This window comes from Thunnus thynnus, chromosome 14, assembly GCF_963924715.1.
Source record: "Thunnus thynnus chromosome 14, fThuThy2.1, whole genome shotgun sequence".
NCBI lineage: Eukaryota > Metazoa > Chordata > Actinopteri > Scombriformes > Scombridae > Thunnus > Thunnus thynnus.
In genome coordinates, this window is record NC_089530.1 from 24,366,284 (window position 1) to 24,379,145 (window position 12,862).

General features: G+C 39.2%; 1 protein-coding gene across 1 annotated transcript; it reads left to right on the forward strand.

Annotated features, from left to right (window-relative positions):
• The first annotated feature begins 683 nt into the window (after positions 1–683).
• LOC137197321 (uro-adherence factor A-like) lies at positions 684–11,164 on the forward strand. Its single transcript, XM_067610661.1, has 8 exons — positions 684–1,222; positions 2,087–2,186; positions 3,190–3,285; positions 4,371–7,142; positions 8,288–8,458; positions 8,716–8,776; positions 9,608–9,732; positions 10,974–11,164. The coding sequence occupies exons 1-8, from the start codon at positions 1,178–1,180 to the stop codon at positions 11,000–11,002; spliced, it is 3,399 nt and encodes a 1,132-aa protein (XP_067466762.1). The 5' UTR covers positions 684–1,177; the 3' UTR covers positions 11,003–11,164.
• The last annotated feature ends 1,698 nt before the right edge of the window (positions 11,165–12,862 follow it).

Genomic DNA, 12,862 nt, shown 5'->3' on the forward strand with positions numbered 1-12,862 from the left:
GACGTCTTACAAAAAGCAGTGTGTAGTTGGGGTCACATTTCACATGTCTATGAGTTGTTAACAGCTCCACCAAATAGTGATTTTTCCCTCTAAACTTCTCACATGCTTTCATTTCAATAAATGTTCAAATGATCCAATATTTCACCAAAAATCAAAGATTAGAGAAAAAGTCCAAAAACTGAAAACAGATTTGTGTAGAACTTGTTTTTTCTTCTTTCCTCTCCCATTAATCATCTCACGACCCCTCAGATTTATCTGCTGACCCTTCAGAGGGCCCCGACCCCTAGGTTGGGAACCACTGGACTAAACTAGCTAACTGTATATAAAGTAGTTGAAACTAGCTCCACCTCCAGCAGCTACAACAGTAACATGCTGCTCTAACACTGATGCTTCACTATTAATAATATAATGATGTCATATATAATAATAAATCAGTCAGAGGGACCAAACCACTACTTTTACTGCAATACTTTAACTACATCAAGCTCATAATACTTATGTACTTTTACTGCAATACTTTAACTACATCAAGCTCATAATACTTATGTACTTTTACTTAAGTAGGATTTTTCATGCAGGACTTTTGATTGTAATTGAGTGTTTTTACATGTTGTATTGGTACTTTTACTGAAGTAAAGGATCTGAGTACTTCTTCCACCGCTGGAGAAGCTTTTATTTGAAGTTACTGGCCGGAAACACTGTTGTGTTTCTGTTTACTTTGACAGCTGATTACAGCCGGTCGGTTTAGGGGCTTTAAAACAGCTTTATCAAGCTATGATGCTGTAAACTCAACCCAACAAACTCAAACATCTCAGCTCGCTAGATTACAAATAAACAAACAACCAAACAAACAAACGAACGAACGAACGATAAACCGTCGATTTAACGTTAATCCGGTCAGATCGACACACGTGGAGTGCTGCGTTTGGATTTTGTGCAACGTTATTGCAGTTAATTTGTTGTGTGGGCATTGAGTGCATTTTTATCGCCATTCAGAATAATCCTCGTTTGTCCAAAGTGATAAAAAAAACAGAGTAATAGTGCCATGGTGGAGGAGACAGAGACTCGGGACATTTAGTACTTTTCCAGCGCGACTGGACGGTACCTGAACGCACCAAATTGTTTTTTCTAGCCAGGTTATAGTTATATAAATATATCTTTTTTTATTCAAACTATCATGGCTGCTGCATTGTTCAGAAGAGGACCAGGATTATGTGTGAGAGTAAGTACATTTCTTACTTTTCTAACTGCAGTTCACAGTCGGACTTTAATGACTCCAAGTATTAAACTATAAATACCCGACTTTACAATTAGATTAATCTACCTCCACATAAAAACATATATATATATAGTATTTTATATATTGTATATTTATGGTGAGCATTATCAATGCATTTAAAGTTATTGTTGCATTCATTGCTTGTTTTTTCACACTCAAACCATGTGTTTCTGTAAAATGATGCAACTGAAAAAGTTGTAACCATCAGACATTAAAGGACAGGTTCACAATTTTTCAAGTCTGTCTTAAAACAACAGTCAGGAGCCCAAATGAACATTGAAACATGTTTTTTCTTGCTATAATAATTCCTCCTGTTCATACTGACCATAATTAGATCATAATGTACTTAACAGTGTAAGTGATGGAGGACAAAATCCACAGTGCTTATCTGAAGCTAATATGATGCTTCATATCGTCCAAATGAGTCAAATCAAGTAGATATCTTTCAACGTTACAGTCTTTTTAGTGCCAAAGTCCCTCTTTTTGTTACTATACTTCCACCACAGCTCAACAGGGAAACACTGTCCGAGGAAACACAAAGAGGGAATTAGATGGTAGAAAGACTGTAAATGTGGCAGATATCCACTTGATGTGATTAACTCAGACTGCTGAAGCTGAATATAAGCTTCACATCTACTTTTAAATGCAGTTTTGCACTAAATGACTGTGTGGACACATTGAAAGCACATTTGAAGGGGATCTTTTAACACCCAGTATGAACAGGAGGAATGATTACAGCGAGGAAAACCTCTTTTAGTGTATTGAATTCCTGAAAAACTAACTATTCAAGTTTGTGTGTGTGTTCAGTGTATTCACAGGGAGTTGTGCAGACTCGTATGGAGGCCGCAAACTGCCCAGTTCAGCTCCAAACCATCAGACAGAAAGCAACCACGCATAACACACTTCAGTAAGACAACACACCTGTTTATCTGTCTGTCTGTTTTCTTGTCCTGTGTGATCTGTTCCTATTTTTATTCATTTTATTTTGTTTCTCCTACAAAACCAAAAGAGTAATTGTCGCAACTAGTTGTGAGAACAGATATACTGCCACATTGGAAACAAAACATTTGTGCTAGGAGTGAGCTGTATGGATAGAATACTTCATATATGTAGTTTTATACTCTGATATTGGTATACAGTATATTGAGTTGTAGCAAATAAATCGATAAAAATGGATGGATGGATAGAACAATCGAGCAGGAATGTCTGTTTTTTTTACGGTCTGTCTGTTTTATGTGCTGATTTGTTCTCTGGTGCTCAAAAAGAACTCATGAAGAAATGATTCATTATGATATTATTAGTCAGAACTATAACTGAATAATGACAGACAGGTAGAAACAGAATGAAGAAGAGGAGCCTTTATCGTAATATTCCAGAGGAGATGTAGTCACTACATTTCACTCACTGTTAATGAGAAACTGTTAAAATACACAGTCTGACATGAGCCCAGCAAAGCACTGTTTAAACAGCTTTAAGTGCAGAAGGTGCATTTAATAGTAATTTAGATTTTGAATTGTACAATTAAATATTTGTTATAAAAATCCTGTGGTTGGTTTGCTTTACTTTGGTCTGTTTGTCATAGTAAAGGCACTTAATGCTGTAAGAAAACTTTATCATTTTAACAAATATGGAAATACATTTTCTTATTAACAAGAAACTTTTTCTCATTATACTGTAGAAATACACTTTTTTTTTTTTTTTTGCTAATCCAGATAATTAAATACCTGACAAATCAAGGTACTTTGTCACAATAAAGGATAGGTTCACAAGTCTGTCTGAAAACAGCAGTCAGGTGTCCATATGAACAGTGAAAGAGGTTTTCCTCGCTGTAATCATTCCTTCTGTTCATACTGTTCAAACTTCATTTATCTAAGCTTTCATTCTCAGCATTTATTCTTTTTTATTGGCAGAGAAAGCAAAACCTCAGCCAGCAGTGGATATCCCTAAACTCTTGGAGCAACTCTACTCTCAGAAGAGGCCGGGCACCGTGTCTCCTGCTGGTAAAGGTACAAGTACATTCAGGATGTTGTTCTTTTAGAGCAGGGTGTCAGAATAAAGTCTGCAGTTTTAGGAAAATCACTGACCTCAGCATGAGGCAGAGGCAGCTGTAGAGAGAGATGTTTTTTTGGTTTTTACAGAATCACATTTTTTTCTGAAAGTAGTCTAGAAATCCTAATTAAGAGGATTAATTCTGGGCATTTGCAAGCCGAATTTACCAACGCTGTCCTTCATCACACCTGCTTGATGTCACTTTCTCAGACACTGTGTGTTAGATTAGAGCAGATTATAGCAATCACGCAGCAGTTTGGAAAGCACGTACTGCTCACTCTCTATTTCAACCACTGTCCTCTGGGAGGCGCTACAGGTCTTCTTTGTACATTTCATTTTTGTCATTTGGTAGACATTTTTTATCCAAAGCAACTTACAAGCAAGGGAAGACAATCAAGTATTAGAGGACAGTGGCTCAAAAAGAGCCGTGTTATAAATTCTCCAGTATCTCCAGTTGCTGACCAGGTACAAGTGCAATGAGAAAGAGCTAGAGGGAAGTTGCTTTTTTAATTATTAAAGTAAGAAATGACTGGAAGTAGACAAATGCATTAGAAACAACAAGGAAGAAGTGCAACAGTCAAATGCCTAAGATTAAAGGGGTACAGTTTTACATGTTCAGGTCTTTGTCCATCACAACAACCAGGTTTAAGAACAGTTTTTTGCTTCTGCAGTAAGGACTGCCTCTTAATCTTGAAATCCTGCATCTTGCATTTTGTTATATGCAATCTCTTCATTGTCCAGGAATACTATTATTATTATTACTATAATTATTGTTTATTGTGTAATATGTTATGTCTGCCTATATGTTGTGCACTGAGCATTTCTTTTTTTATGCTGTAATGAAAACAACCAACTCTAAAGTGAAGTGAAGTGACGACAGAACACATTCTTGCCTGAATCACATGACAGTTATGAATCAACAGACTTTTGTTGTGTTATGTTTTCGCTGAGTGGTTTTACTTATCCCTCTACTCCCTCTCTGTCTCCTTCCCATCCTCTTTTATTCTCCTCTCCTCTTCTTCCTCTCCCCTTCATCCTACAGCTCGACCTGCCCAAGCCTCCTCCGTGCCTACCAAACCTCCTGACTCCTCCTCCACGAATGTCTCCACCTCAAGTGTTCCTCCTTTGTCAAAGACAGCAGCGTCTGTCTTTCCTGCTACTTCTAGTCTTCCTGAGAAGAATACAGCCACTTTTAAAACTGCACCACATTCCACACAACCAGAACCAGCTTCTCCAACAAACACCTCCTCTGAAACACGTCAGCAGTCTGTCGTTGACGGTCCAGTAGAGCCTACAGTAGATGCCGCAGCTGAAGAGGTAGGGCCTAAAAGCATCGACTCAGGACTTGTTGCCGCCTCACAAACTGCCACAGTAGAACCCTTAATAGAAACAACATCAGTAGAGGCCACCCTCTCTGCTCTAGAAACACAGGAGAGTACAGCTGCCGTTGCTGAAGTTCCAGTAGAAGTTCTGGCTGAAGAAGTACAAACCAAAAGCACAGAATCAGGAGGGATTAACCTTTCACACACTGCCAAAGAAGAACCCTTAATAGAAACTACAATAGAACCATCAGTAGAGACCAGCACCTCTGCTCTGGGAATACTGGAGAGTAGAGCTGCTGTCGCTGAAAGTACAGTCGAGCCTACAATAGATGCTGAAACAGATACAGCAGCTCAAGCACTACAAACCAACAGCATAGACTCAGCTCCTGTTAACCTCTCACACACTGTCAAAGAAGAACCTTTAATAGAAACTACAATAGAATCAACAGTAGAGGCCAGTAAATCACCTTTAGAGAATAGAGCAGCTGAAAGCACAGTAACAACAGCAGACGCTCCAGCTGAAGAAGTTCACACCAAAAGCATTGACTCAGGAGTGGTTGACTTCACGCAGACTACCAAAGTAGAACCCTTATTAGAAACTACAGTTGAATCATCAGTAGAGGCCAGTAGACCTCCTCTAGATAATAGAGCTGCTGTTGCTGAAGGTCCAGTAGAGCCTACAGTAGAAACTGGAGCAGATACAGCAGCTGACAGCCTCTCACATGCTGCCTTAATCCATATGGTACAAGAATCTGCCACCTTGCCTTTGAAAAATGAAATTGAATCTACAGTAGAATCATCTTCAGGAAATGTGGCTGTTGAAGAGGGAGTGAACGCGGCTGAAGAAATGAATTTAGAGTCTGTAACTTTAAATTTAGTGAAGGCTTTGTTGAAGTCTTTGAAAACCGATGAGCTCCTGCAAACAAAGTCTGTCCTTGATGAGAAAGCTGAAAAACGCCTCCAGGAGCTGTTGGTCCAGACAGGGATCGTAGCCGAATACAAAGCTGCAGCTGCAACCGAGAACTCAGCCGAAGCTGAAAGAGAAATTTTAACTAAAGTTCTTTCAAATTGGGAATCTCTGTCTGAAGATCTTCAAGAGTTAGAAGGTGAAACAGGCATGTTGGTGAAAGAGCTTCTCTGTCATGTTCCTGCTGTGCTCTCCAACACTTCAACCGGGGTAACAACAAGTGTAGATTCCCATACCACAGCTCCTGAACCTCCTGTAGGAGCAAACGGAAACTTGTTGCACGTGGAAGAGGAGAAGCTGAGCAAAGAGGAAGCCATGACACTGGAGTCAATAACGTTGGCAGACATAAAATCTGAAGTTGGAAGCCTTGAATATAAAGTTCTGCAAGAAATGAAGGATGCGCTTGAGAACGAAGCTGATGTACTTGCAAAAGAGGAGAAAATGATGGTTGAGACGGAAAGAGAGGATGTTGCTGATTTTGAAGGCACAATAGAAACTGAAATTTTGACACTAGATTCTATCTCTGAAGCCACGGACGCGTTAGAAGCTGAGACATCTGTTATTCTGGAGTCCATGTTTGGTTCTGAGCAAGGATTGAGGCAGCCGCCTGACGCTTTACTCGCTGACAAGAAACTGGATGAAGCGATTGCTCAGGAAACAGAAAAAGAGTCCAGAGAGCAGGAAGGGGGTGTCGTGGAGGCCATGAGTCTCGAGTCTGTGACGTTGGCGGAAGTTGAGGCCTCCTTGGGAGCTCTAGAGAGTGATTCTCTGAAGGAAACCTCGGCTTTTCTGGAGGAGGAAGCTGAGATACTTGCTGGAGAGAAGAAGGTGAAGGTAGAAGATGGTGCAGCGTCTGAAGAGATGACCGAGGCTCTAACAGTTGAGTCTCTGTCTCTGCCTGAAGCTGATGTACTTTTAAAAGAGGAGAATATGGAGGTTGAGATAAAAAGAGAGGATGTTGCTGATTTCGAGGACACAATACAAGCTGAAATTTTGACACTAGATTCTATCTCTGAAGCCACGGATGCGTTAGAAGCTGAAACATCTGTTATCCTGGAGTCCATGTTTGGTTCTGAGCAAGGACTGAAGCAACCGCCTGACACTGTACTTATTGACAAGAAACAGGATGAAGCGAACGTTCAGGAAGCAGAAAAACAGTCCAGAGAGCAGGACGGGAGTGTTGTGGAGGCCATGAGTCTCGAGTCTGTGACATTGGCGGAAATTGAGGCCTCCTTGAGAGCTCTAGAGAGCGAGTCTCTAAAGGAAACCACAGCTTTTCTGGAGGAGGAAGCTGAGATCCTTGCTGGAGAGAAGAGGGTGGAGGTGGAAGACAATGCTGCGTCTGAAGAGATGACCGAGGCTCTAACGGTTGAGTCTCTGTCTCTGCCTGAAGCTGATGCTCTTTCTGAAGCTCTGCAGACAGACACGCTGATGGAGGAGCTGCTTTTTTCTGTTCCTGGGCACGTAGCCGGCCGAAGAGAAAGCCAGACTGGTCAGGACGTTGTGAGAGAGAATATTCTGGATGGTGAGTGAGACTCCTGTTAGTGGTGCTGTAGAGACATTTAGGAGAAGCAAAGGCAAGGAGGAGGTGGTAGTAGATACAACAAAATGAATAGTTTTGGAAAATTCGTTCATTGGCTTTCTTGCTGAGAGTCAGATAACAAGATTGTTACCACTCTGAAGTTGCCACCAAGCTCAGATGAGGGTAGGATTAGCTATGAAGGTGCGCTAGGTCAAAGACAGCTTTATGATTTAACTATTTGTAAGACTAGTGGAGCTAGATATGAAAGGATGGCGGCATTAAGATGATACTGCCTATAAAGCCAGCAGTTTACCCTGAGCAGATACAATGCAGGTATAAGACCAGGTTAAGCTGATGACTATCTGCTCTTTGCTTGGGTGAGAGTGGGATTGAAAGGCAGTTTAAAGGAGAGTTCGATCAGCACTCGAGAACGGTGTCACCTGTCAAGAGGCAGAGTCAATTTATGACGTCACAGCTGATGCCCGCCACTACAGGGCCTCTTGATAGGCTTCCATAGGAATGTTTACTCAACTGGCAGGGTAAGACAGCTAGCTTGGCTCTCACCCAGTTATCAATACACAGTAAATGTGCCAAAAGTTGGGTGAACAGTCGTCTGGAAGCCCAGCATTCATGTTAAATAATGTTTTGCCCTTTTACTAGGCCCTGCAGTAGGTATGGCAAAAAAAGCATAGATGTACTGGGCAAACTGATATTTGTCAAGAAATTGTTTCAGCATCTAACTCGCTGTAAAATCACAAATTGTTGTTTTTACATTTCTATTCATGTACAGGTGAAAGAAATTAAATAAAATGTGGTAACTTGTGAATTTAAGAGGTGCTTGTAGAGAGATTTTTGAACTTTGGAGAGACCCAGGCAAGATGTCTTCCCCTGTTTCCAGTCTTTGTGCTAAATCTCGTAGGTCTAGCTCCATAGTTAATGCACAGACATGAAAGTGGTACTTACAAAGCCAATAAACTTACACTTAAGAAAATAGGTGTGCTTATTTAAACTGAGATAAGAGCAGAAGAATACTTTGTAAAGCTGCACAGAGCTGGAGATTTTAACCAAAGCCAAAGTTCTTGGAGAAGCGTCAGATGCTTTAAAGGTGAAATCAGCTCTTGTTCCTGTTTCTGCGTTTGTTACCACAGCAACAGTTGCCACGAGGTCAGGGGTCGCTGACACGGTGGCTGCAGAGACTGATGATCTCCCAGCTCCCCCTGCTCAGAAGGAGGTGCTGCTGGGACAGGAAGAGGAGGTGCAGGAAGATGGAGCAAAGCCTGAAGATTTGGAGATTCAGGAAGGTACAGGAACACATGCAGGTAAACACACTCACTCACTCACACGCAGACACACATACACGGTCAGCTCAGTATTCAGAGGAATTATGATCACATCATACCAAAATCTTTCCTCAACTGTATCCAAGTGCTTTGGTAACCTTAAACCATAATGTAGCTCCCAGTGCATGGATCTTTTAGGAATAAATATTTAAAAAAAAAAAAAACATTTAAAGTTCAAAAACATGTGGCGTTAGGTTTAGTTTTAACAGATCTGTTTGTGCGTGTTTGTTCTTCAGATTTGGATCCAGTCCAGAGACTCTTCCTGGAGAAGATCAGAGAGTATAACAACATGCGCAGGTACAGTAGAGAGAAAAAAAAATTAAAATTGAATAGGAAAACTACTTTGGAAGTCCTGAACAACCAAAACACAGCTGAATTAATCTAGATTGCTTCAGCTGTTCAAAGGAATATTCACATTCATTTAACTCAAAAGACAACACATTTCCTAAAATTGTTGAACTATTTCTTTAATGGCCTTGAGTTGAATATGTAAGTTTTGAATGATAAAAGGCTCTGAAGGCTGTTAGTAACAGAAAGAGATTTAAAACTGAGCTGCTGTTTCCAAAATGAATCTCATTTACTTCAGTCATCACCATCATATCAGACATTCATTTAAAAATACTTTATATGGGATGGAGCTGGTTTAAATAGGCAATCTTTTCTGTTGTACTCTATGTGAATATTCTTAATTTACTCTGTGTGTTCAAGTTTCTCTCATAAAAGATATAATGAGACTTCCCTGTTATAGAAAGGTTAAATACATAAAGGAATAAAAAATAACCAGACCTGTAATATTCAAATATTAATCAGACTAAACAAGAAATTGCTATGTTAATAGTATTTTGTGATTATCTGAACATGAATAGTGAACGTAATGGCATCAATTGTATTCCATTTAGACACATGTTGGAATTTCAACTGGAGGAGTTTCACTATATTTTACAACATCACATCATCTGTCTGCTCATGTATAATTGTAAAAAGAAAAGCTGCAGGTAGAGTTTGCAAAATTTGTTCATGAAGTAGATCACGATGAGAGAAAGTTTGACTTAGAATATAAGAGAGAAACTGTGATGTGATGAAATGTGCGAAAACAACCATTTCCAATTTTCTCTCCTCTCCTCTCAGGTTGAGTGGGGAGCCAGTGGAGATGGAGCCAGATTATGAGAAGTCCCTGTCAGAGGAGACAGCTAAGCTCCAGAGACTTTATGGAGGAGGAGATCTGAGCAGCTTCCCTCAGTTCACCTTCACCGGTGAGAGAAAGACGGAGGGAAAAGAGACGATTCAGTACACGTCTTTGTAAACAGAGCGGGATCAGTGGCAGGAAGTAAACATCTCATTAGTTATATTGGAAAATTCCTTCATAACACATTGAACTAACCAGCTATTATTTATGAGGTGATGATTTACTTCATAGAAAATAAATATATAATTACAGTATCTATGCTGACAAGATGAACTTATCAGTCATCATCAGAAACCGTTAGTGCCCAGGTGATTAGTCGATTAATCAATTAGTTGTCAGCTATTAGATTAATTGCTAACTATTCTGATAATCAATTAATCATTTTGAGTCAAAATGTCCAAATTCTCTGATTCCAGCTTCTCAAATATGAATATTTTCTGGTTTCTATGACAGTAAACTGAATATCTTTGGTTGTAACTGTTGGTTGAGACAAAACAAGACAAATAGTGATCAATATTTTTCATCATTTTTTGACATATTATGGATCAAATAACCAATTTGATTAATTGAGAAAATAATTGACAGATTAATCAATAATGAAAATAATTGCTAGTTGCACCCTTAGCTGATATGATCTGCAGATTTTTAGCTTATCACAGATTTATTGTGATTTACATTTATGTCGATAAATAACATGAAATTCGCATACTTGCACAGAAATGCCAAAGATATATTTTAGTAAATAACAAATGTTTTTTCCATTAACATCATTTATCCACCAGAGAGCACTGATAGGTTTATTTTTCAACTGCAAAATGTCCTTAACTGCAAAACGGCCCTATTTTTGTCACAATCATTATAACCAATATTAATATAACCATGTTTATGTGAATATTATCTGGTTTTTAAACTCTTAAATATTGTTTGGTATTGGCCTTAAAAATCCTGTATTGATCTCGCTCAAATACTGCCGGCCTCGTCTGACCCCTAGAAACAGAGCTGGTTACAATCACACAACTATGGAGTAGCTAATATCTCCATGGTAACATGACGAGCCTGATCGATGAACTTGCTTTTGGTTTAGCGGGTAGTGTTGTTTTCCAATACGCTGCGGTGACTAATCTAATTTCCTACGGAGATTATGAATTGTATTTTTACCTCTGGAACATGATGTCTCAGCTCTATAACACAGTGCAGTTGATTAACCGGTATTTTCACTGCACTGACGCATTAGATTGTGTGCAGAGACACAGTAAAACAAAAAATATATTCCCAAATGTGCACTAACTTCTGCTGTTTTCTCTCTAGAGCCCACGATGGATAAGGACTCCAAATGATCCACCTCCTACTACTCTTCCTCAGACTTTCTCCTCCATCCTCATTTCAATTCTTCATCCACTGCAGAACAGAGAGAATGAGAGAGAGAGGAGGAGGAGGAAGCATATCAAGTGTGTTTTGGATGATCTGCTAGTAGAATAAAGAGAAAGTGTACCCCCGGCTGTGTGTCTGAACTGTGCAATAACGATAGAAATGATTTTATTTTATTAAAGCGGCACTTTGAACAGAAAACGTCTTGTGTTCTCTGATGTTCAGGACGTGTGTGTTTGGTTGTGTGTGTGTGTGTGACCTGCAATTAAAGCACGTCACAGAGCGGTCGAGGGCTCAGTGAACAGCAGGTGGAGCTGTGAGTTCAATATCTCTCTATTTGGCTCCATTTATCTCTATCTGCTCTCTGTTTCTGTGCCTGACTCTCCCTCTCTTAGCTGCATTTTGTTTGCTATATTTGTATCTACATGCACTCTGCACACTTTCTCTTCATCACTGATGGCTGTGTTTGTGCATGTGTGTGTGTGTGTGTGTGTTGATGGAGGCAATCTTTGCCAAGTCAAATCCCCCCTCAGTCACGACTCTGTGATAGAGATGGTGTGAGTCACAACCACACACACACACACACAGACAGTATCAGTATATACAAAAACTGAGCACAGCACCAGACCATCCTTAAAACAGCAAAAAAATATAACATTTCTTTACGTTTGCCCGTTTTTTAACAATACTGATTAAACAATAAATTCATGTAATAGGTTCTCTGAAACAATTCGGCTGTGTTCCACACTAATACTCACACCACCATCATGTATACTGGGAGATTTACATAACTTCAGCAGAGTATCTTCAAAGAAGAAAAATGTCTTTCTCTCGCTATGTATGATCACAAAGAAGGTAATCATGAATAACTGGATTGTTTTAAATATGCCAACTCAGAAAGAATGAACCACTGAAGCAACAGAAATCATTAAATTAGAAAAAGGAGCCTTTAAACTGCAAAATAATGACAAAGAATATGCTGAAACATGGGCGCCAATGGAAAAGTACTTAATGTCACTATATAAATCAATCCATGACCACCCTTTTCATCTTCCTTTTCTTCTATTTTTTCCTCTTCTTTGACTTAAGTTAATATATGTTGTCATCTTTTTTCTGTCAGGGCTGCTCTACAGTATAAATGTTGCATGTTACGTGTGCTGTAAGATGTAAGTACAGTGAGAATTGAAGGATATTGTTTTAGGGTGAAAGTGTTGGTTCAGATCTGTAAATTGGTTTGGAGGGGGTTAGAAATGGCAGGACTCGTTTGTTTGTTAAATAATTGTCAGAATTCTGTATTTTCTGTGTTTTCTGTGTGTATTTTCTGAGTCAGTAATATACATGATAATATATATAACGAATGGAAAACACTAATTGAACAATAACTTAACATACTAGGTTTTCTAAAGCAATTCGGCTGCGTCAAGTGGAGCAATAGAATAGAATAGAACAAAATAAACAGAGTTGTCATTCATTCAGTTCCAGCTGTGTTGATGATCAGGAAGATGATGGTACGGAAGAAGGTCTAGCCTCTACCTAATCAATACTTAATCACCAGTAAAGTTAAGGAAATTTCTTTTAAAGTCATTCATAAATTCTATCCAGCTAAAAACTATATTAAAAGATGTAAGAGAGACATTGATGTAAACTGTAGTTTCTGTTTTGGATGTCCAGAAACTGTTGTGCATTTATTTTGACACTGCCCAGCTGTGAAGTATTTCTAGCAAAACCTTAGAGCTTTCATTGCTGAAAATATTGATTGAAGTTTTATGTCACTTTGGAGGAATGCGTTGTTTGGTCACTTGGGAAATAATACACAGAAAAACACTAAT